The sequence below is a fragment of the Heteronotia binoei genome, chromosome 8, assembly GCF_032191835.1.
Source record: "Heteronotia binoei isolate CCM8104 ecotype False Entrance Well chromosome 8, APGP_CSIRO_Hbin_v1, whole genome shotgun sequence".
In the NCBI taxonomy this organism is placed as follows: Eukaryota; Metazoa; Chordata; class Lepidosauria; order Squamata; family Gekkonidae; genus Heteronotia; species Heteronotia binoei.
The window spans coordinates 100604827-100629332 of NC_083230.1; the positions used below are offsets into that span (position 1 = coordinate 100604827).

Consider the following 24506-nt stretch of genomic DNA (forward strand, 5'->3'; position numbering starts at 1 on the left):
CACAGTCCCCTAGGACGGGGTATGCAGATCTTACAAATCCCCTTTCTTAAAGCAACACGGAGGAGGCCCTGCCCCCGCCCTTCGCTCTACGCCAAGCTCCTCTCGCCGTACAACAACATGGCGCCCGCCGTGACAGCCCCGCGATGGGAGAGGGAAAACCGGCGTCGAGGCCGTAAAGCAGCCTGTCGCTGGCACGACGCTGTCGCAAGCCGGTGAATGGCTCCTGTGTGGTGAAGGGGGAGAGGCGAGCGGGCGAGGAGGGTGTGCGGCGGCGGCTCCTCTTGGCGGCGAGGCGGCCTCTCCCCCCCCCGCCCCCGAAGGCCATGGATCCCAACAGGATCATCCAGGCCCTCAAAGGCACCATCGACCCCAAGCTGCGCCTTGCGGCCGAGAATGAGCTCAACCAGGTGAGCGAGAGAGCGCAGCCCCCTCCCTGCTCCTTAGCAGGGCGAGGAGGGGGCACTTCCGGGTTCAGCCTCTTCCCTGCACAGGCCTTGCTTTGCGTGGGTCTGCCCGCCCCACTTTCTTAGGGGGATCTTTGGGGAATGCTCCATTGCAAACTGTAGTGTGGCAAAAGAGTGCTTGTGTTGGAAAGGAGTCTTGTCACTGCTGCTTATTTGGTTGGGCTGAAAGGGAGGGGCGGGGAGGAGATGCTTTTCCTTGTTAAATCTTTTGCAGTTGTGCAGAAACTTAACACCAGAATGTGCCTTTAAAACAGAAATGTCAGTACCTGTGGCCAGTGTTCCCTCTAAGCTGCAGAGTCTTGTGAGCAAAAATTCTACTTTGTGAGCTACTGCATAAATTAGTGTGCTCTGGGGTCATCCTTCCTGAGCTAAGACAGAAAGTGTGAGCTGGAGGCTGAATATCTGTGAACTAGCTCACACTAACTCAGCTTAGAGGGAACACTGCCCTTGGCACTGTTCGTGGCCGTTTAATTCTGTTGTTTTACAATGTTCCCTCCTCTGCTGTTTGTGTCTGACATTATTATCCCATTTGTGTCTGACATTATCACATTTTTTTCCTACAAGCAATTGTACCCAGCTTATCGCTCCCCAGCCCCACAGTTTTAAAATCTGCCTTGAGGAAGATTTTGGAGAAGGGAGATTTAAATATACAGCACCTCTGTGAGGTAGGCCAGGCTGGGTGTGATTGGTTGCCTAATAAACTTCATGATTGATTTTTGAACCTGGGACTTTTGGGTCCTAGCCTAGCACTCTGATCGCTGTACCATATGGCTCTGTGTTCCTGCAAACTTGAGATCAGGCATCTAAAGAAGGAGGCTTTAGTCTATGAAAGGTTATACTGCAATAAGAACGAAAGAAAAGCCATGCTGGGTCAGATTAAAGGCCCATCTAGTCCAGCATTTGGATCACACAGAAGCTTACCAGTTGCTTCTAGGAAGGCTGCCTCTGCTCCTCAGCAACTAATTTAAGGAGGCATACTACCTCTGGTACTGGAGGGAGTATATATCCATCATGATTAGTAGCTGTTGTTAGCTCAGTCTTCCATGGATTTATCCACTTCCCTTTTAAAGCTTTTCAGGTTAGCAGCTATGACCCACATCCTGTGTCAGTGAGTTCCACAAATTAACTATTTGCTGTGTGAAGAAATACCTCCTTTGATTTGTTCGGAATCTCCCACCCATCAGCTTCAGTGGATGATCCTAGGTTCTGGTATTGTGGGAGAGGGAGAAGAGTTTTTTCCTTTCCACACTTTCCACATCATGCATAATTTTATAAACCTCTGTCGTGTCTCCCCTTACTCACCTTGTTTCTGGGCTAAACAACCCTAAAAGTTTTAACCAATCCTCATAGGGTGGCTGCTCTAGTCCCCTGATCATTTTGGTTGCTCTTTTTGAACTTTTAAAGCTCTGTAATATCCTTTTTTCAAGTACAACGACCAAACTCTACACAATATTCCAAGAATGGCTTCACCATAGATTTGTATGAGGGTGGTATGATAGCAGTAGTTGTATTCTCTGTTCCTATTCTAATTGTATTCTTATTATGGCCAGCATGTGATTTGTCATTTTTACACCAGCTGCACACTGGGTTGACATTTTCATTGAGCTATCCACCACCACTCCAAGGTCCTTTTCTTAGTCTATTGCTGCCAGCTCAGATTCCATCCATATATATGGGATGTTGTGATTTATTTGCTGCAATATTGATCTTTTAAAATATTAAGTAAATTTTAGTCTTTAAAGCTTCCATAGTACCCCCTTTGCAGTTCTGGCAGTCTGGGCTCTCTGCTTTCTTACCCCCATAGGTTTGTCTCTAATGCCTGTTGTGGCTTCTCATTAAATAAAACCATTTAGAAAATAGTGTGGTGAAGTTCCTACAAGCTGATTGTCCACCCTGTCTCTTTTGCCACCCCCTCTCCTCTGGGATCTGAGGTTATAAAATAGTGACTAAATTAATGGCGCAAGCACCTTTTATAGCTGCTTATTAACTTGGTTGTTACTTCCATTTCTCATGCTGTGTGAAACCCATGGAACCAGTTAAATATGCATGGGAGTACATTTTATGTACAGTTACTCCAGCCTAAGTCCATTGATTTCAGTGGACTTCAGTAGCAGAAATACCGCATTGAATTGCGCTGTGAATATTGAAAAGTTCCTATAAATTGACTTCTGTGCCACTCCTTAGGGGCTCTGAATATAAAATATTTAAATTGAATTACAATGTGTTTAATTATAGTTGCATGATAAACATAGCAACTAAGCAAGATATTGTTACCTTTCTTAGAGTATAACCCCCAAATGTACAAAAACCATAATTTGGATGTGAGTCAATGCCAGGATTCTGTATCGACTGAGCTGGGCAAATGGGGTCATCAAAATGTTGAAGATGGGCATAAATAGTGGAAGGTTCATAAACTCTGGATTGGAATCTTCATTATCCCAGTGGTTTTAAAATCTATCCATCCATCCTCCATCTTCCATCTTCCCTCATCTTTCTCTCCCTCATCTCTCTCTCCCTCTCTCTATCTTATCTCTAATCTAATCTATCTAATCTTATTTTACCCAATCTAATCTTATCTCATCTAATCTAATCTAACCTAATTTTATCTATCATCCTTCATCATCTTCCAGTAAAATCCAAGAACTTTGCAAGAAGCTGGTCTATAACCCATTGCGGCAGTAAAGCATTGTTAACCAGTTTCTCAGTGGGAAAATATAAACAGCAGTAAATAGCAAATTCTGTTTGACAGTTGCATAGAAGTGGTCTCTTTTGGTCCTGTTACTTGAGCATTAAAAGTTATCAGCTGTTGTATACTCAAAATGGTTCCACTATTCATTTGGATCTGTTTGAAAAAATGCAGTAAATATTCAGAATGCTCTGCTGATAAAACCTTGTTTGTTTGGATGCATAGTATATGCAACCAGGGTTCCCTCTAAACTGAGTTAGTGTGAGCTAGCTCACAGATTTTTAGCCTCCAGCTCACACATTTTTGTCTTGGCTCAGGAAAAGTGGCCCCAGAGCACAATAATTTATGAAGTAGCACACCAGCCAGTTTGGTGTAGTGGTTAAGTGTGCGGACTCTTATCTGGGAGAACTGGGTTTGATTCCCCACTCCTCCACTTGCACCTGCTGGCATGGCCTTGGGTCAGCCATAGCTCTGGCAGAGGTTGTCCTTGAAAGGGCAGCTGCTGTGAGAGCCCTCTCCAGCCCCACCCACCTCACAGGGTGTCTGCTGTGGGGGAGGAAGGTAAAGGAGATTGTGAGCCGCTCTGAGACTCTTCGGAGTGGAGGGCGGGATATAAATCCAATATCTTCTTCTTCTTCTTTAATGTCAGTAGCTCAGAAACTTAATGCTAGTAGCTCACAAAGTAGAATTTTTGCTCATGAGACTCTGCAGCTTAGAAAGAACATTGTATGCAACATGTGGTTTTTGAAAGGGGGTACAACATAATATATAACATGCAACATAATACATCAAATAGTATGTATCATTTAGCAATCTTCTTTAAAAATACAATAACAATGCCACCCTGCTTTGCTTCAGATACTTGTGAATTCCTTTTCAGTAGGCAGCTCTTATATGCAAGACAAGATTAGAATATGATAGACATTTCATGTAAGGCCAAACAAGGGATAAAATATCTAAATTTTGATATGATATGATAAATAAATGAAGGCTGAACTGGATGCTGGAAAGCATTATCAGGACTGCAAAGAAATCCCAGTTTGTCTCTGCTCCTAGAAATTTGATGCTAAGCAGCCTCTAGGAATCTGACTACTCAGCATCGCCTTGGGTGGAGTGACTGCCAAAGGATTTCAAATTAAACATGATTTTAAAATGAATCACTTAAAAAAGCTATCCAAACCTGCCTTTCCTGGTCCATTCTCACCACCACCACTATTTTGGGGGGGGGGGGGTGGACCCTGAAAGATAAGCTATAGGGATTGTGAACAAAGCAGACATTAAAAGACATGTATGTACATTGGGTGCATAAGGCTAGCAGATGCCAGGCAAACAAAAAGGGCACAAGTTAGTTGATAAGCCTCCCTCATCAATAAGCTGTCCAGACTGAGAGCACAGATCTGGGAACTATGTATGTAGACGGTCGTTTAAGATTGACCTGATTCACGCTGTCAAAAGGATTCTGTGTTAAATGGACAGTGTCTTTGTTTGAATTGCTTGTGGTTCCTCTTAATAGCAGTCACAGGGAGCAGAAAACCTGAGCCTGACTCACAGGGCTCTTAGCATGGGTGCCAGTGGCCCCTAATTTCATATTCCTTCCTTCATACATGTAAAAATCTAGATATTTAATATCTAACCCATAAGGGCAGGATCTGACATAATGAGACCTTGTTGGGCCAGCCCATGTGTATCATAAAATGTAATGCCAGGTAGCAGAGACATAAACTTTAGGAAGGACACAGACAAACACAATTAAAGATTTTTTCAAAAAAACCTTAAATGATTAGCACTCTTGCAATATTTTGTTTATTTAACAGTTTCTGATAACTGACACCTCTTGCTTTGAATTATTGCATCAAAATCTGGAGACGTCTGTGCTGTAGCAATATTGAGCATGCTGTTCAGGTGTTGTTCAGGTACATATCTGTAAGCTGCACACCTACTTTTGATTAATTGACACTCATTACAGAAATCTCATGGTCAAAGCTTTGAGCCTAAGAGCCAGGGGAAAACTATCAACTAACTGGGCATTGTGAGCTGTTGTACATAAGTTGCTTCATGTGCTGGCCAACCAGTGGAGGAAACAGAGACTTTGCTCTGTAGTTGCTGTGTGATTGAGCAAGCCTGGCAAAGCAAGTGTAATGCAGAAGGAAATAAGAGAGAAAGGACACAAATGACAGTGAGTTGCTCGTGAGCCTGATTGGAGCCCTCTGGGGGCCTGCTCTGGCCCTTGGGCCACATGTTTGACACTCCTGATCTAACCCAAGTGCATATGTGTCTAGTGCTGATCTGTTTCCTTATGATACCAGTGGTCTGCGGGCAGAAAGAAAGCTGAACACTTTGCTGTTATCACCTCCTTCTGAGTCTATAAACATGTCTGTACACAAGCTCCATGAGAGATGAAGAAATACCTGCCACTGATGCTTTGTCTGGAAGGAAGAAGCCAAATGAGTGTGATTTTCTACCCTAGAAAGAATCCTAGAAAAGATAATCCTTCTCTTAGCTTATAAGACGTTGACCAGTTCCGCAGGGCCTGCAAGACCACCCTTTTCAGGATGGCCTTTGCTGGCTGAGAGACCGCTGTTGGGTGACTTTCGCTATTATCATTATAAATGGAATTAGCACCTGGAAATCTGTATAATACTTGGTTAACTGGAATGTTTTAAAGTTAATGTGATTTTAAACTCTGTATAATTTTATGAAATGTTGTTAGCCGCCCTGAGCCCGCCTCGGCGGGGAGGGCGGGATATAAATAAAATTTTATTATTATTATTATTATTATTATAAAGAATCCTTGATTGAATTTTTGATAACTGGCTTTCCACAAACATAGCACCAAGAGAAAGCATTGCTAGCATTGATCCTGACTCGACTGAAAAGGATATTTCTTACAGAGGAACAGATCAGTTACGCTGCCATTTCTTAGACTGGGATCTGGAGGTCCCAGTGGTTCCAGGAGTCTCTCCCATACCCATCCGGTTTCTGTGAAAGCAGAGCTCTCTTAAGTCTTTGTGGCACAGGGACTCACCATTGCAGAAAAGCAGAAGTACGGTAATTGATCTCCCACTCTTTCAAATTCTGGTAACTTTTATAGCCACCACCACCACTCACAGTCATCTTGGTTCTGGATTATCCCATTGTATTAGCCATGGAATGCACTGCTTGCTTGTGGGGAATACCTCAGGAACTCTTAACTGGCTGAGTAACAGTAAAGAGATAAAGACCTAAAGCAATCATCAGCTCTATTTCAGGTCTATAATTGATCTTGTTTCCCTTCTATTTTTCATTGTGAAGGATTTAATTATATAAATTAATATATAATTATCTCTTTATATAATGTCATTTCACATCCATAGAAAACATCCAACCAGTGTTCTCTCTAAGCTGAGTTAGTGTGAGCTAGCTCACAGTTTTCAGCTTTTGGCTCACATATTTTTGTCTTAGCTCAGAAAAAATGGCCCCAGCAATTTATGCAGTAGCTCACAACTTTAATGCCAGTAGCTCACAAAGTAGGGTTTTTGCTCATAAGACTCCACAACTTAGAGGGAGCATTGTACCCAACAATGGCTTTTGATTGGAGTTCAGACTGTGCACGATGCTGGTCTTTTTAATATTTCTGTTACCTGCTCTGAATGTGCTCCCAGGTCCTTTCCAAACCAGGGTCAGCCATGCTCTGATTGTAATACAAAAAAGGAAGTATCTTAGTGTCTCTGGCACAAAGTCCCTTTCAATTCAGGGATGAGATTTAATAGAAGTTGGATTTTTGAGTGATGGCCCTTTAGATTCAGCTAGCCTGTGGAACCTGACCATTGACTCGTACTTTTGTCCTGCTTATGTGCCATATACATATTTATTTATTTTATCATATTTATATCCTGCCCTCCCCAAATGGGCTCAAGGTGGCTAAGAACAGTTAAAACAACATAAAAATTAGAAACAGATATACAACAAAAGTCATTTCATACAAGATGATCAAGCATTTCACTTAGACTTGTTTTTAAAGTGTAGCTGCTGTGATCGCAGTATTGTTTGAAGTACACTAGAGAACAGAGGTAAGCATAACAGGTCTTGCATTTTTGAACTGGGGTAGTTTTACGTGAGGAGCCCCATGACACAGAGTGGTAAGCTGCAGTACTGCAGTCCAAGCTCTGCTCATGACCTGAGTTTGATCCTGGTGGAAGCTGGGTTCAGGTAGCTGGCTCAAGGTTGACTCAGCCGTCCATCCTTCCAAGGTCGGTAAAATGAGTACCCAGTTTGCTGGGGGGAAAGTGTAGATGACTGGGGAAGGCAATGGCAAACCACCCTGTTAAGAGTCTGCCATAAAAACGTTGTGATGTGACATCACCCCAGAGCTGGAAATGACTGGTACTTGCACAGGGGACTACCTTTACCTTTTTAGTTTTATGTGATGAAGGCACTAGTGAAAAAAAGAAGACTTTGAGGGACTACAATTTTTTTAGAAATCATAATGGAGATCTCTTGGTTGCTGAAACTTGAGAATGCTGTTATTTTCACCTTTGACACACTGAGACATTTAACTGTCAAACCCTAAATTAAGCCTTCTCAGCCTTGGAGCAGATTTTAATAAATCAGTACCAAGGTGATGGTAAAGCAACTCCTATTGGGAAATGTCAGATGCATTTCTGTATCATTTGATTCAGAGCAAAATACAGCCCTTCATGAAGGTGTATTCCAGCTCAAGTGTTTTAACTTTAACATTTGAATTTTAAAAAGTTTTTGAATAATGAAATATTGTTGTGAAATTGCAATCCAGAAGGCACTTTTCCATATCTGCCACCCCTTTGATAAGATCCTAATGACATCTGCTTTAATTTCAGCTTTCTAGCCAAATAGACTTGGAGAGCTCTAGAGAAGTGCATGCCACATAGACCCAGAGGAGAGCAGCTACAGTCTGTGGGGTGCTGTCCGTGAGTGGCAGGTGCTGATCCATTGGCACATAGGCTTGGGTTGCCAATTTAGACTGCTACTGTGAAGCAGCTGCTGCTGGCACAAAGAAATCTGTTAAAATTCTCTGGTATTAGAGCCTTTTAATAAGAGTGAATCTGATTATCTTCTCAGAAGACAAAGGGCTATAATTGATCCAGGATGTGTGCACACAATCCAATCAGCCACATCAAATTGAAGACCACCTAGCATGCTGCGGAGAGTGTGGTTACAATACAATAATTTGTGAATTGAGGCAAATGAGAAGGACTGCATTGTATCAAATTACTCTTCTGACCCAGTAGATTAAGTTCAAATCTAGTGTAAGTGGCTGGTAGCTTGCATTTGAGAAGCCTTTTGTGTTATGAGTAGGGATGGGCACAAACCAGGAAAATGTGGTTTGGTTCAGGCTGAACTATGAACTGAACTGGGAGGCTCGTTCATAAACCAAACCTGTTCATGTGGTTTGTGGCTCCACAAACCCTGTTGGAAGGGATCACAGTCCCTTTCATTTGGTTTTGCAGAGAGCCTGAAAGCAGCTTTACACTTTAAAGGGACTGCAGAAGACAGGGTGAAAAACAGTTGCACAGCAGGGAGGCACTGCCACACAGCTCTTTTGTGCCATCTCTAGAATTTAGAGGGACTGCAAAAGACACCCTGAAAAATTGTTGTGTTCTCCGCCACGCAGCTGTTCTTCAAGCTGTCTTGTGCAGTTCTTTTAAAGTTTAAAGAGACTGCACTAGACAGCCCAAAACTCAGCTGTTTTTGTGGCTTTAGCGGGGAGCTGAAAGCAGAGTTAAAAGGGACCCTTTAAACCCCTGCTTTCTGCTCCATCCATGAACCACATGAACTGCTCTAAAAGTTCCTGTTGATGTTCACAAACTATACAGAATCAAGTGAATAAAGGGCAAAATAATGTTCAAAGCACAGGCATTCAGCTTTTTAAATTTAAATTTTTAAATTTCCTAATTTGCAAGTATCTGTCACTTCTGTGTTCGCTATAACATTTATGCATTAAGACAACTGGGATCAATACCTTATTTTGCATTAAGTGAATGAAGTCTGTTGGTTTTTTCATCCCTTGAGTTTATCACATACTGCACTAAACCAAACGTTGAATGGAGGAGGATCTTTCATAAAGCAATATTTTGCGGTTAGGGATAGGACAAGTGGAAGCACTTAATTTAGGAAAACGTTTGTACTCCACTTCCTCAAAGTGGTTAACAAAAACAGTATTTGCAAAGTATGCCTTAACCAGCACTATTAAAACAGTAACAATCACATCACACAACAGTAAAAAGCTGTAATAATAAACAGGGTAGTGCTGGATTTTCTGCCCTTAGACCCCCTCAAATGGCATCCTAAATAATTCAGTTTTGCAGAATTTCCTGAAGGGCATGAGGGTTTTACATTGTTTGGCAACTTGTTCTTAAGACTGGAGTCACTATTGTAAATGCCATTACTGTAGAGCTAGGATTAGCTACCGCCCAGAAGAGACATTTGAGATTTCAGGGCCACCACACAGGATCATATTCTGTTAAAGCATGTTAAGTTCCACTGACTTCAGTCACAAAATACGAACTTTCTTTTAAAATAAATGGTACTTAAAACATCTAACATGGCAAGATCATGCCTTATTAGGGAGGAAGAAGATATTCCATGGCACTACTCTTATGCTTACATTTTCACAACATATACAACTTTGCTGATTAACATTTGGTATGATTTTACAGTCCTACAAGATCATCAACTTTGCTCCTAGCCTGCTGCAAATAATTGTTTCCGATCAAGTGGAATTCCCAGTGCGACAAGCAGGTGAGCAAAGGTTCTGCTACAGTTTACTTCTATGTGTTGTGAGTAGGGCTTTGTATTGGTGGTTGGCAACGTGGGGCTCTGCCATTGTAGAGAAGAAACCTCAGCTTCTTGTAATTGTTGCATTGATTTTCGAGTGGTTATTTCCAGAACTGGGACCTTCCTTTGCATATCATGGCGGTTGCACTTACTTTAAAATTTAGCCTTCCTAAGCAAGTTTTCTTATGCTTCTCAGTCTGAACTGTTTTGTTATTTTTGGTAATTCAGCTGCCATTTATCTGAAGAACATGGTTACGCAGTACTGGCCAGATCGGGAGCCCCCACCCGGAGAAGTAATATTCCCGTTCAATATTCATGAAAATGATCGGCAGCAGATTCGGGATAATATCGTGGAAGGAATTATTCGGTCTCCAGACTTAGTGAGGTATGTTAAGCTCAGGGAATGTGCTACAGCAGGTTATGTGAAGTTTATTCTGCATAATTTTGTTCTAAAAATTTAGTTTTTTTCAGGAAGTGAGGGGTTTTTTGGGGGGGGGAGAGAGAAATTTGGTGGCAGCATCCAAGGAGAGAAGATGCAAAACGCTGGGTTTCTTTGAAGGGCTCAGTAAGATTCAGGAATGTCTTTCAGAGGTGGGGGGAACAATGTCAGGTTGTACGTGGCATGTCCTACCTGCTGACTGTTGGAAGTTCTATTGCGCTAATGAGGATGGGCAGGGGTGGAATTCTAGCAGGAGCTCCTTTGCATATTAGACCACACACACCATCCCAATGTCCAGAGCTCTTTTTTGTAAGCTCTTGGAGGACTGGCTACAACAGGGGTGTGTCGCCTAATATGCAAAGGAGCTCCTGCTAGAATTCCACCCCTGGGATTGGGGACTTCTGAAATGTTCGACTTCTCAACTTCAACAGAGCAAGATTAATTTGAAGGGCAGGCTCCCCCGTTGGATGAGTAACTTTCTGTAGAAGCAAAACTGCAAAATGAGACTTTCCGATTCCTTCTTTAGATTTTGCCCCCACATTCCCAGGGCTTTCTTGCCAGCCAGCTGGGGCTAGCATCACTTAATGCAGAAAACAAAGGCCTGGCTCCTGTGCTCGCTTGCTGAAATGGCAGAGACGTGGGAGGTAACAGTGGCCTCCGTGATCAAAGAGACTCCACATTATAGCTAAAGAGGCAAGGTTGGGGGGGGAAGCAGAATGACAGCAGGAACAAAGAACTGGCGGTGAATGCAATAGAAAGGATTCCAGAAAGAGAATGAAAAGAATTAGAGTCAGTTCTGAAATTGGCAGTAATTCTTACTGGGGGTTTCCAGGAGGACCGTTTCCAGGAGCTAGCCATAATAATCTATGTATATGTCTGTGTGGGGAGCTACACAGAGGATAAGTGGGCTCTGAATCATGAAAGCTTATGCCCGAAGAAGGGTTGTTAGTCTTTAAGGTACCACTAGGCTCCCGTTTCATTTTGCCGCTACAGCCTAATGCTGCGAACCCCTTTGGAAGTTACACAGAGAAAAGCAAAAGAGAAAGCTTGAAAATGTTATGGCTCTCTTGCAAGAGTGAAGAAGGCCTATTTTTCCCCAGTGAGGGTAAGGAAATAGGAATGTAAATGGTTCTCTTATTGGAGTGTTGGCTGAGTGTATCTGTTTCCGGTATAGAGGCTCTGTGTAGTGCTGGGAATGACATTGTACCTGCCCGTTGTCCACACGTGGGTGTAAGGTTTTAATAGGGCCTACCTGAACTTCTGTTTCTGTATGCCACGTAGGATCTTAAAATATTGCTATCTGGGCCTATGTGTGTTGAATTTCATACAGGTAGGCATACATGCAGATACAAACCCACTGTGGCAGGACAAGTGAAGCTGGTAAGTAGTGAAGGAAGGTGCGGTATCACTCTCCACCATACACAATTTATACTCTACACTGGGGGAAGACTGTCCAAGACAGCCCAGGGTCACCCATCACAGAGTGATGATCTGAAAAGCCCTTTTCCACAATCCTTTCTTTCCCATCTACTTGGGGGAGGTCTTTGTTTTTGCTGTCATTTTATTTCCTCTTTGCATATCTAGTCATAAAATGAAGTTTCTCTGATCAAGGTGGTTTTTCTACCTTCCACTGCTTTTTCACTGAAGTGTAGGATCTTTACTTTTGGACTTTTTTTTAAAGTTTACATCTTGACTTCGTAGTGGTGGCTGATCACTATTTCACTAATCCACAGATATAACTGCAGTTCTTTTCCTTTGTGAAAGGTTTCTGATACACTTTATTTTTTTTTGCGGGGGGTGGGGGAGGGGTTGGCCAGGAACGTTTGTTAAGGAACAGACTTCACTCCAACTTAAGAAAATAAGAGAAGCCATGTTGGATCAGGGCAGTGGCCCATCCAGTCCAACACTCTGTGCCACGCAGTGGCCAAGAAAACCAGGTGCCATCAGGAGGTCCACCAGTTGGGCTTAGGACACTAGAAGCCTTCCCATCTCATCCTGTTTATCTGCTTCTTGTTGACTCTTCTCCTTTCTCTTCTTCTTCCCCAACCTTCCAGGGCCCAGCTGACAATGTGCCTCCGCGCTATCATCAAGCACGATTTCCCAGGTCATTGGACGGCCGTGGTAGACAAGATAGGCTATTATTTGCAGTCTCCCAACAGTGGGAGCTGGCTGGGAAGTCTGCTGTGCCTCTACCAGCTAGTGAAGACCTATGAGTAAGTAGATCTTGCATTGAGGATGCGCTTCCTTTGCAGCCAGTACAGGGAGAAGTGGCTGGAGTGCTTCAGAGTCTTTCCTGTTCTCAAAACGGGGGGGAGAGAGAGATCGACCCATTTGCTCAGGAAGAAATAACTGTATATGCTGGAAAGCCTTTAATTTTTCTAAGCTGATGTACAAAGGCATGGCAGGCTTTTCCCATCAAAATCCAAAGCGCTAAAGAGCACCACACTGTATATGCTATTATACATATGTATTACAGACAGAATATGCAAAATGTAAACCATATATATGTAAACATTAAAACGTGTACATGCAGCAAAATGCAGTTCACATTCATCCATTACAGAGCCATAGCATAACAGAGAAGAATGTATGTTGTGGGATGTGTGAACAACATGAGACAGGAACCCGGTTATTATATTGTGTTTCGTAACGTCTTCATTGGAAGAGTACGAAATTGAAATAAGATGAATTTTTTTGTGACTGGGTCTGTGATTATGATTTGCGCAGCTGTTGAATATTCTGGCTCGCTCTTGACAAAAACGTAAATTTGAACATTCTGTATGTAACCAGAACAAAGTGTTCTTTCAGCGCTCCTACCCGAGAAAGGAGATGCCTTTAAAAGGTTGACAAAGGGATGGATGTGAGGGCGATCTGGCTGTGACATCTGTCACCCCATTGATCACCAGGGTTGATTCGGCTGATCTGGCTGGCTAGGCGGGTATCCCCTACCTCCCTCACCACTCCATATGCATCCCTCCCGAAGTTGCGCACTTGGTGGAAGAGGACCACCATCCCAGATAGAAGGAGCTTAGTTGTGCAGTTGATAAGGGAGATTAGGGGAGGGACGGTGGCCCAGTGGTAGAGTATTTGCTTAGAGGAAGTGAGGGCCTTGTGGAACCTTGTCCAGTTCCGCAAGGCCTGCAAGACCACTTCCTTCCAGTCCGCTTTCAATTGACGCGGAGCCTATATCATAGAGAAACTGAAGAAATACTGTCACCACTGAAAACATCACATCAAAGAGATTAGCACCAAATTAATTCTTACGGTTTTAACTACTGAATGTGTAATTTTTATAATATGTATTGATTTTAATTGTTTGTTGTGATTTTATACTGTGAACCGCCCTGAGCCTGCTTTGGCGGGGAGGGTGGGATGTAAATCAAAATGAATCAATTAGTAAGCAGAAGGTCCCAGGTTTAATCCCCGGCATCTCCAACTAAAAAGGGTCCAGGCAAATAGGCGTGAAAAACCTCAGCTTGAGACCTTGGAGATCTGCTGCCAGTCTGAGTAGACAATACTGACTTTGATGGACCGAGGGTTTGATTCAGTGTAAGGCAGCTTCATATGTTCATATATATGCTTTCCAAAGTTCTCCAGCTGATGTCCACACAAATTGCTTGATGTTTAGAGGCGCTTTGGTTCCATATGGCCTAGAAACCTCCAGTTTGTGCCCCAAGAAGCTTGTGATTCCCTCCCTTTGTTTTGGATCTAAAAGGATTTTTGTGCCGTGGGCTGTGACGAAGAGCCAGGAGCAGGGGGAGAACGGAAGTTGTCCTGCAAAGAGAATCATTAGGGTGAGAGTGTAACTTTGCTCGCTGATTGTTTCTGGGTCTGGCTGCTTCTGCAGGTACAAGAAAGCTGAGGAACGAGATCCCCTGATCGCCGCTATGCAGATATTCTTGCCTCGGATTCAGCAGCAGATGATCCAGCTCCTTCCTGACAACTCCCATTACTCCGTGCTCCTTCAAAAGCAGATCTTAAAAATCTTCTATGCACTTGTCCAGGTATAAGCCTTTTACTCCCAAAGCAATGTGAATTCTTACGTTATGGGGAGACGGGAAGGAAAACCCCCCCTAAACCTCTGTCCTATGATTCTGCTTTTGTTGTTGTTTCAAAGATTTTATTTGGTTTTAAAGAACTCAGGAGGTAAAGAAATAAAGAAAAATAACAAGTGAGAAATAACAAAATATAAATATACATGGATATCCTCCTTTAAATTTGCAATTTCAACGCAGCTCATAGAACACTCGTGCATTCAGTTATTGTCATAATATTGCATATCCAGTCTTCTAACACTTTACTCTTAAACTTAATATGATGGCCTTATTTCCTTAGTTCCATCCAGTAAATCTATGATTCTGCTTTGAAGTGTCTCCTTGATTTTGTTGTTACCTAGTTTTTAAAAAGTACACTTAAGGTGGTAGCCTTCGACACACACATCACAGCATTTCAGCAAAGAACGTAAGAAGAGTCTTGCTGGGTTAGACCAGCGGTCTGTCTAGTGTAGCATCCCATTTCATACAGTTGCCAGCCAATTACCCTGGAGTGTCAACCACAGGGACAGAGAGGCCAGGACCTTTCCCTGATGTTGCCTTTTGGCATTGGTACTCAGAGGTTTGCTGCCTCTGAATGTAAAGGTTCCTTTTAGTCACCATGGCTAATAGCCACTGAATAGGCCTGTTCTTCATGAATCTTGTCTAATCTTTTTAAAGCTCTCCACGCGGTGAAAACTGCTGATGTGGTTACATTTTAAAACAATTTTCAAAAGGCCTTATTTTATAATAATCTCTAGAATAGTAATTTTTAAAAAGATAATTCAACTAAGAAATAACATTCTAACAATAAAAAAGGTAGTCCCCTGCGCAAGCACCAGTCATTTCCGACTCTGGGGTGACATTGCTTTCACGGCGTTTTCACGGCAGACTTTCTTTTTTTTTAACGGGGTGGTTTGCCATTGCCTTCCCCAGTCATCTGCAGTTTCCCCTCAGCAAGCTGGGTACTAATTTTACCAACCTTGGAAGGATGGAAAGCTGAGTCAACCTGAGCAGGCTGTCTGAAACCAGCTTCTGCTGGGCTCAAACTCAGATGGTGAGCAGAGAGTTCAGACTGCAGTACTGCAGCTTTACCACTCTGGGCCCGGGGCTCTTCTATTCTAACAGTACATAGTACATAGTACCATAAAGATCCTCTGGAACTCTTTTCTCCCTTCCCGATTTAAGATCAAGTCATGAAAATATCGCTGGCAGGAATTTAAACAAGCCAGCCCAAAATATGTAATAGAAAAAGTCATTTCCTATACTTAACAGCTGTCCTTCCTTATGCAGAAGTAATCTTTGCTGCTTGACATCTTTTCCTGAAAATCCTTGGAGACACGGACTTTATGATCTTTTTGGGCAGGCCATTCAACAAAGTGGGAGCCACTTCTGAGAAGGCCCTTACTCATGTCAGGAAGAATTAAATGCTCCTGGGGGTTGCAGCAGTAATCAAGAGCTGATGACCGCAGTTGGTGCATAGATGGTAGTGTTAAGCTTCTGGAACGAACCCTCCCTTTGCGCCGGGAACAGGAGGTTTCTTGTACCTTCACATCTCAGTGGAGCTTTTAGTCAGATGAAACCTCTGGTATGTTTGAGTCCATAAACACAAATTTCTTCTGCTGGCCAATCTTAGAAATGATAGCCTGTGCTAAGACTCAGTAAAAGGAGCAGCTTTTTGTGTTCTATTACTTTGGTGCATTGCATCAATGACCCTCCTCCTATTTTCCCTTCTGATATTTCTGGATTTCTCTGTGCAACTGCTGTGTCCTTCTCCTTGAAGAAAGAAACCCTGTATGTTTCAGCATGGGATAATTACAGAATAGGAGTGAAAGGCTCGCTGCAGGCCACCAGTTGCCCCCTAAATATTACGTGGTCTCCCAGGACTTATAAGGAGGCAGCATTATGGGCATCATGTCCCGTGGAGCACCGTGACACATTCTGCCCCTTCCCACTAATGATAAAACTATTTTTTCCCTGTCTGGAACAAAAAGCAAGCTGTAATTTCTGGGAGTAGCGTTTTCTGGAGGATGAGAGTTCTTTGCTCTTCTTGTTATCAAGCCAACGTATTTCTTTCTCCTCCTCCCTATCTTTTTACCAGTATGCACTGCCACTTCAGCTGGTGAACAACCAAACCATGACTCAGTGGATGGAGATTTTCCGGACGGTGATTGACAGAAATGTGCCTGCCGTAAGGTTTATTCTTTTGGTTTAGGTGAACTTGTTTGGTGGATTGCGAACGGTTAGTGCAAGGAGTGTTTTGGCGCTTCTGTTGCGGTGCAGTCCTCTATCGTAGAGGGTGTTCCTCCGGCATTAGATGCTTCCCTTCATGTAAGACTGGCATCTTTCAGCGAGCCAGAAAGTGCCTAGCGGCCGTGGAAAGCGCTGCACAGTGGAGGATCACTTCTGCAGGGAACAGAGGATGGTGCAAAGGGAAGCAAGGCTTAAGAACCAAGTCATGGTATGGTATGGTGGTGGGAAGTGCAGCCAAATTGCACCTGACTTGTGACAACCCCAAAAGGTTTTCAAGGCAAGAGTCATTCGGAGAAGGCTGGCTGCTGCCTGCCTCTACATAGCAACCCTGGGCTTCCTTGACGGTCTCTCGTCCAAGGACTAGCCAGGGCTGACCCTGCTCACCAGTATGTACATTATAAACCAGGGGTGGCCAAACTGTGGCTCAGAAGCCACATGTGGCTCTTTCACACATATTCTGTGGCTCTCAAAGCCCCCACCCCATTGGCTGGCTTGAAGAAAGCATCTGTCTCTTTAAATCACTTCTCCAAGCTAGCTGGCAGCGTGGAGAATGCATTTAAAGCTAAATTGGTTTCTTTTCATGTCTCCCTCCCCACCATCTATTTGCCTTCCTTCCTTCCTCTCTTGTGACTCTCAAACATGTGATGTTCATGTCTTGCGACTCTCAAACATCTGACATTTATTCTGTGTGGCTCTTGTGGTAAGCAAGTTGGGCCACCCCTGTTATAAACAGATGCTTGTTTCCTCAAAAATCTTCAGAGCTTTAGTTGAAAAGCCTCTTCAGGCAGAGGTCTTAGTTGCAGTGGTTAAGGGAACAGAAAATCATCCACATGGCTGGAAGTTGTCTTTCCATATGTGCCTACTGCCTTGTTGCCACAAGCAGTTCGGTATCTAGATCTAGAAGAGGAAGCTGTATTCTCCAGCACAGAGTCCCTCAGTTGATGGAGCTGGGAAAGTTAGAAGCTGAAGTCTGGACTTCTTATACTTATACCAGGACTGGTCAATCTCGAGGCTTTCTACTGCCTGCCAGATCCGCACCCCTGTTCTCTTTGGAGCTTCTAGAAGGTTCTGAAGTCCAGGCACCCCCATTCAGCTCATTGGCCCTTGGGCTTAAAGGTTCCAGGCTCAAGCACTGACTGATGCTTGTGAAGTGAGGATCTGTGAGGATATACTAGATGAGCTTCAGTGTTGCATGGGCCAGAGGTGTGCCAGCTTTGATGTCTCCTAGGGACAGACTGCAGGATCTGCAAGGCTGGGTCATCTGCAGAGCAGGAGCAGCGTTGAATGCGCCTGTTGGTGAAATTCTGAGAGCTTCCTTCCAAGAGTTCTTGCTTGCACAGAATAATAATCGTCAATTTCTTGGTTGCAGCGGTGAAAGACTCTTGAAACCACAGTTGTGTAAATTGAAACAGTCCTAGTGGTTTTCAGGGAGATAAAACTAGTCATGTGTTAGGAAAAAGCTGTAGTTTCACTAGAACGTTAAGAAGATGATGCTGATGACATTGGATTTATACCGCACCCTTCACTCTAAATCTCAGCGTCTCAGAGAGGCTTACAATCACCTTTCCTCCCCCATAGCAGACACCCTGTGAGGTAGGTGGGGCTGAGAGAGCTCTTACAGCAGCTGCCCTTTCAAGGACAACTCCTGTGATAGCTATGGCTAATCCAAGGCCATTTCAGCAGCTGTAAGTGGAGGAGCGGGAAATCAAACCTGGTTCTCCCAATAAGAGTCTGCACACTTAATCACTACACCAAACTGGCTTTCAGACTGCTACCTACTAATTGGTAGGTAGTCCTCGATTTGAATGTTTGCCCTTTACATGATTGTTGAAATATTATTTTATTGATTAAAAATGCATACCTTGTCTTTGTATATAAAATGGATTAGGTTTTTTTAAAGGACAGGTTTTAGTACAATATTTAGTTTGTTACAAATTGGTATTGAAGGGTAAGAAGCCCTTATTATGCTGTGTTTAATGCTTACTTTAAAAAAAATGTGTGCTTGCTGGCTGATGATGATTTCATTGGAACAGGAAACTCTGCAGATCGATGAAGACGACCGACCGGAACTGGTCTGGTGGAAATGTAAGAAGTGGGCTTTGCGGATCGTCACTCGCCTTTTTGAAAGGTAATATGCTCAGAACAAGAAATGGAGTTTCTAAATTCTGTTTTGTCTCCCTGTAAACGTGTTCATATGTCTAACCCGGGACTTGAGGCTGTGATTCTGAGGCAAAAGTTTAAGGAGAGGGTGCATATGTCTAACCCAGAAAGAATCATAGGGTTGGAAGGTACCTCCAGGGTCATCTAGTCCAACCCCCTGCACAATGCAGGAAACCCACAAATACCTACCCCAAGATTCTCCCTCTTTTGGTTTCTCTCTTCCTTTCTTCACTTCTGTGCTAACAAAAGGCATGATGGTGTTCCCTTCCTAATTGGAGAACAAAATGATAGGAAAAAACTAAGAAAAGAGAGACAGGAGAAGGGGAAAGGGAGGGGGAGGAAACAGTGGCAAACTGTATGTGCTCATTGTCATGCGTTTATTTATATATTTTGAGGAAATATTTGTATCATCTTTACTTGTTTGTCTCTCTGCCTGAGGGTAGGGTTGCCAGGCCCTCTTGGTTTATGTCCCGTCAGCCCTGTATGGTGGCCTATCAGGCATCCAGTAAGCCTTTTGGTTTTGTTGCTCTCCTGAGACTGGCTGACTCCAAGTCAGGTGATCGACGACACATAGCAGTGTTCACCTCAGCAGGTCCCAAGAACAGCGCTCTTCTTTCAGCTGCACACTGGTTGCAGAGAGCCATTTTCACCACTAACAGAAGGGTCCTCCCTGTTTCATTCCTGCTGCTGTGTTTCTTAGGCTCCCCCTCCCACTTAGTCATTGACCCTGCATCAGGGCTTTTTTTGAGCAGAAATGCACAGAAACGCATTTCCGGCTGGCTTTGTGTCAGGGGGTGTGGCTTAATATGCAAATGAGTTCCTGCTGGGCTTTTTCTACACCCCCCCCTGCTCTGCATCCAGCCACATCAGCATTGCTCACAATCGTCTCTTCTTACAGTAATGAAGTGTGCGTGGTGTATTGGTACTAAGCATTTAACTAGCATTGTTTTAATCCTTGCAGCAGACCTATATGGTACAGTAGTATTTCAGAGAGGGGAGCTGAGACTGAAAAGGTATGTCCCCAGTGACTTTCAGATGGGAGATTTCCTGATTCAGAGCTTGGGTTCTCGAACCCTGATGTGAGAGGCATTCTCCTGAGGCAGTCCCCTGAGGCATGCAAGATGCCAGCATGTGACTCTGAACTCTGCTGTTACAGAGGCTCACTCAGGGTGGTGCCTTGGTTAAGAATGGCAGACTCTAATCTAGAGAACTGTGTTTGATTCCCCACTCCTCCTCCACATGCATCCAGCTGGGTGACCTTGGGTCAGTCAAAAGTTCTTTCAGAGCTGTTCTCTCAAGAACAGTTCTCTCAGAGCTCTCTCAGCCCCACCTACCTCACAGGAAGAGGGAAAGGAGATGGTAAGCCACTCTGAGACTCCTTCAAGTAGTGAAAAGCAGGGTATAAAAGCCAGCTTTTCTTCTTTTCATGTCTGCGTATGGAGATCCAGGAATTCCTCTTTCTCTAGTCTTTCACGCAGTGCAGGTTTTGACAAGGCACCATTTCTCTAAAATGTCTGTCTTCAGTCAGCCTCATTCAGAAAAACAAGGTATTTGATGTGTCGGTTTAGCATCCCTTTTGTCATGAATTCAGCAGTGTGTCTTGAGAGCTTTGCGTAGGAAGCGGTGTGATGTATGGGGCTAGAAAACATCAGTCGAGCAAACAATGCAGCACAGCCCCAACAGAAGCTTTTGTGTATGTATTATTGAGTTTACTATAAAGAAATACATTATCCAAGGATTCCGCCCCCACCCTTTTTGACAGACAGACATTTTGGTTTAAATATTTACACAGTTGATTTGAAACTCTCTTTCCTTATAGGTACGGTAGTCCGGGGAATGTAACAAAAGAATATTTTGAATTTTCCGAGTTCTTCTTGAAAACCTATGCTGTTGGAATCCAACAGGTAAAGATTTTACATTTATTATGGGAAGGGGTACGATGAGTCCCCAGTATGCACGTGATATTGCCTTTTATACAGATATTGTCAAAATCCATCATCAGCCAGTTTGGTGTAGTGGTTAAGTGTGCGGACTCTTACCTGGGAGGACTGGGTTTGATTCCCCACTCATCCACTTGCACCTGCTGGAATAGCCTTGGGTCAGCCATAGCTCTTGCAGAGTTGTCCTTGAAAGGGCATCTGCTGTGAGAGCTCTCTCCAGCCCCACCCACCTCACTGGGTGTCTGTTGTGGGGGGGGGGGAAGATATAGGAGATTGCAAGCTGCTCTGAGTCTCTGATTCAGAGAGAAGGGCAGGGTATAAACCTGCAGTCTTCTTCCTTCCTTGACTGGGGGAGGGCCTGTGTGCATCAGGAAGGAGTGACGAGCTGGGGCATCCCTGGAGAGGGAGATGGGAGAACACTCCCAGGGAAACTACTTAGCAGACTCCCTTTGGCACTTAAAGGGAGTTTGTATGTTTTTGGCTGAAATTCCAAACAAATAATGAGTTGATGCTGGTTATTAACTTATAGGAAGGTTGCTTTGAGAGCCAGTTTGGTGTAGTGGTTAACTGCGTGGACTCTTATCTGGGAGAACTGGGTTTGATTCCCCACTCTTCCACTTGCAGCTGCTGGAATGGCCTTGGGTCAGCCATAGCTCTTGCAAGAGTTGTCCTTGAAAGGGCAGCTTCTGTTTGAGCTCTCTCAGCCCCACCCACCTCACAGGGTGTCTGTTGTGGGAGGGGGAAGGTAAAGGAGATTGTGAGCCGCTCTGAGATTCAGAGTCTCTTTTTCTTTTCTCATCTTCTTCTTTTGAGGAGGGGTGTGTGTGGCGGTTTCCTCCATCCCCAAAGTGGACTGCCAGCAAATCCTGTTTTTGTGTAGCCACTACGCCGTCTCTTGCCTTTTGGCTTGTCAGTGGGTGGGTGGGTGGAGGCTCCTTTGATGGATTTTGCCCTGAATCCTCCAGTTGCTGTTCCTTCATTTAGCTGTTTGGGGCCTGAGTAGCTCAGACGAGTCTTGAGCTTGTCACAGCTCAGAAGCTAAGCAAGGTTGGTCGTCATTAGTACTTGGATGGGAGGCCACCATAGAAGCCCTGGATTGCCGTGCAGAGGAAGGCAAGGGCAAACCACCTCCTCTGCTCATCTCTTGCCTTGAAAACCCCATGAGGGAAACCGCCACGAGTCAACTGTGACATGACGGCACTCTATTATTTTATTTATGTGTTAAACAGCTCATGTTTACATGCCATCTGGGATTGCATGTTTGGGGTGAGTGGCAAAGGGAAATCTGGCGTCAAGAGGTTTCTCCTCCTTCCCCTCAGCCCCGTCAGAAGCAATTTCCTGTTAATCCAACTGCATATCTTCTATGAGCTTTTCGGGAGGATGAAAGCAACCCTGAGTGACTGGCATCCTGCAGTTTCTCTCCAATTGTTCTTTGATTGTGAGGTGTTAATGAAAGGGAATCTAGGATGCTTTTCTCTGTTGTCTGTGCCTGTTGGTCTTGAGCAGGGCTTTTTTTGAGCAGGAACACAGTTCCAGCTGTCTTGGTAGTGTGGCCCCTACTATGCAAATGAGTTCCTGCTGGGCTTCTTCTTCTTAAAAAAAAGGCCTGTGTGGAACAATCGTGATGTCGGGGTGTGGCTTAATATGCAAACGAGTTTCTGCTTGGCTTTTTTGAGACACTCTCAGCATGCCCAGTGTCAGAACTCAGATTTTAAAACAGCAAAGTATCGAGTAGCTGCTTGAAGGTCCCGTGGAGGCCTGTCACAATGTTCTCATTACAAGAAGGCTTCTTTAATGTGGTCTGATGTTTGTACTCTCTGCCCCCACCTATTTAGGTGCTCCTAAAAATTTTGGACCAATATAGACAGAAAGAATACGTCGCGCCGCGTGTCCTTCAGCAAACGCTCAACTATCTGAATCAAGGGGTCCATCACTGTATAACCTGGAAGCAGATGAAACCACATATGCAGGTCAGATGAAAACAGTAAATTAGCACTAGGACACAATCCCAAGGGTTTGAGCTGGGGCTTTTTGGAACTTGGGCAAACATTCCCACTGCTGGTGCTAAAATGGGGGAAAAACTCGCTGTGATAGAAATAATAAATAACCACCTAGCCAGTATTTGGGCGGCTTCAGTTCCCAAGCATTTTATTGGCAAGTCAACATAGTTTATCACACAGGTGTTGCATTGTGGCTATGGATTCTGCAGTCGTTATTTGTGATAAATATATCCACAGCCATTTTTTTTAAATCCATGTCCATTATCTCCTGCTTGCAAGTAAGCCCAGTAATGAGATTGGTTATGTCAGTTCAGCTCTGAGCGATCGGGTTACATCACGTGCTGTATTGTGATATTTCCATGAATATTTTGGGCTGCTGGGTTTCTGAAAAATGCAGTCAGTCATGCATGCAAGGTTCTGCTGTGTCAAGCTCAAGTGACACTAGATGGGTATATTTGGTTATGTTTAGCAGTTTGAACAAGAGGCATCATCTTCGTTTTCCAAGCATTGTATTTTAAATAATGTTTTATACGCGCCAGTGTTAGGGGTGCTCCATCCAGCAGCCATAGAAATGCCAGAAAGATGTGCAGGGGCAGACAGGCAGCAACAAGGCGCAATCTTTCAGGCGCACACTGCGCCCAGACACAGACTGAAAAGCTTATTCGTGTGGAACATTGTTCTGTTTCAGAATTTCTTACAGCTTTTGTTGGAGCACTGAATGACTTACAGTGGAGTCATATTTCTGGATGTTCTTTGTGTTCTATCAGACTCTCTGTGAAGAAGTGATCTTCTCCCTGATGTGCTACAAAGATGAGGATGAAGAGCTCTGGCAAGAGGACCCCTATGAGTACATTCGCATGAAATTCGGTATGTATCTGTGGAAGTCCTTGATGTCGTGCTGTTCTGTTCCTTGATCTCCTAGTTATATTTCTCTATTGAGCTTAGCCTTTACAGTTTCTGCAGAGGATTATGGCTAGTTTGTGTTTTTAAGCCCAACACTGAAATTGTATTGTTCAGACATTAACAAACGGGGAGAAAAAAATGCTCCCCAGATTGCAAGGAGAGCATAGTTCTGTTAGAATTACCTCTGCTACAACTTCCTAGGAAACTTCATTAGCTACATGTTTAAAAAGCGCAGTGGGAACAGAGCTGGGGGTCAGCTAGCAAGAAGAGCATCTTGAAGGGTCATGTTGGGCCAGACTAATGGTCCATCTAATCCATCAGCCTGGTTCACATGCTGGCCAATCAGTTTCCCTGGAGGGCCAACAAACAGGGCAAAAGAGACTCCTGATGTTGCCTCCTGGCACTGGTATATTCAGAGGTTTACTGCCTCTGAATGTGGAGGTTCCCTTTGTCACCAAGGCTAGTAGTCACTGGTGGACCTTTCCTCCATGAATCTGTCTAATCCCCTTTTAAAGCTGTCTGTGACAGTGGCCATCACGACATCCTCCGGCAGCAGATTCCACATTACTGGTTGAATAAGGAAGTATCTCTTTTTGTCTGTCCTGAACCCATTTCCCAACAATGTCATTGGATGCCCCCGACTTCTACTTTTAAGGGAGAGGGAGAAAAAAGCTACTTCTGTCCACTTTCTAAACTAAGAAGTCCCAGAATCTTTAGCCTTTCCTTATAGGAAAGTTGCTCCAATCCCTTGATCATCTTGGTTTCCCTCTTTTCCAGCTGTGTGATATCCTCATTGTGATAAGGCAGCCAGAACAGTGCACAGTATTCCAAATGAGGC

The 24506-nt window shown here is 43.9% G+C and overlaps 1 protein-coding gene across 1 annotated transcript in view; it reads left to right on the plus strand.

Moving 5' to 3' along the window:
• The first annotated feature begins 215 nt into the window (after positions 1 to 215).
• IPO8 (importin 8) overlaps positions 216 to 24506 on the plus strand; it is a 64002-nt gene continuing 39711 nt past the window's right edge. The window contains exons 1-10 of the mRNA XM_060245729.1: positions 216 to 407; positions 9825 to 9906; positions 10171 to 10327; positions 12436 to 12594; positions 14229 to 14385; positions 16514 to 16603; positions 18699 to 18793; positions 20645 to 20729; positions 22601 to 22735; positions 23533 to 23632. Coding sequence (XP_060101712.1) covers positions 324 to 407; positions 9825 to 9906; positions 10171 to 10327; positions 12436 to 12594; positions 14229 to 14385; positions 16514 to 16603; positions 18699 to 18793; positions 20645 to 20729; positions 22601 to 22735; positions 23533 to 23632 — 1144 coding nt within the window. The 5' untranslated portion in view covers positions 216 to 323. The remainder of the gene's footprint in view (positions 408 to 9824; positions 9907 to 10170; positions 10328 to 12435; positions 12595 to 14228; positions 14386 to 16513; positions 16604 to 18698; positions 18794 to 20644; positions 20730 to 22600; positions 22736 to 23532; positions 23633 to 24506) is intronic.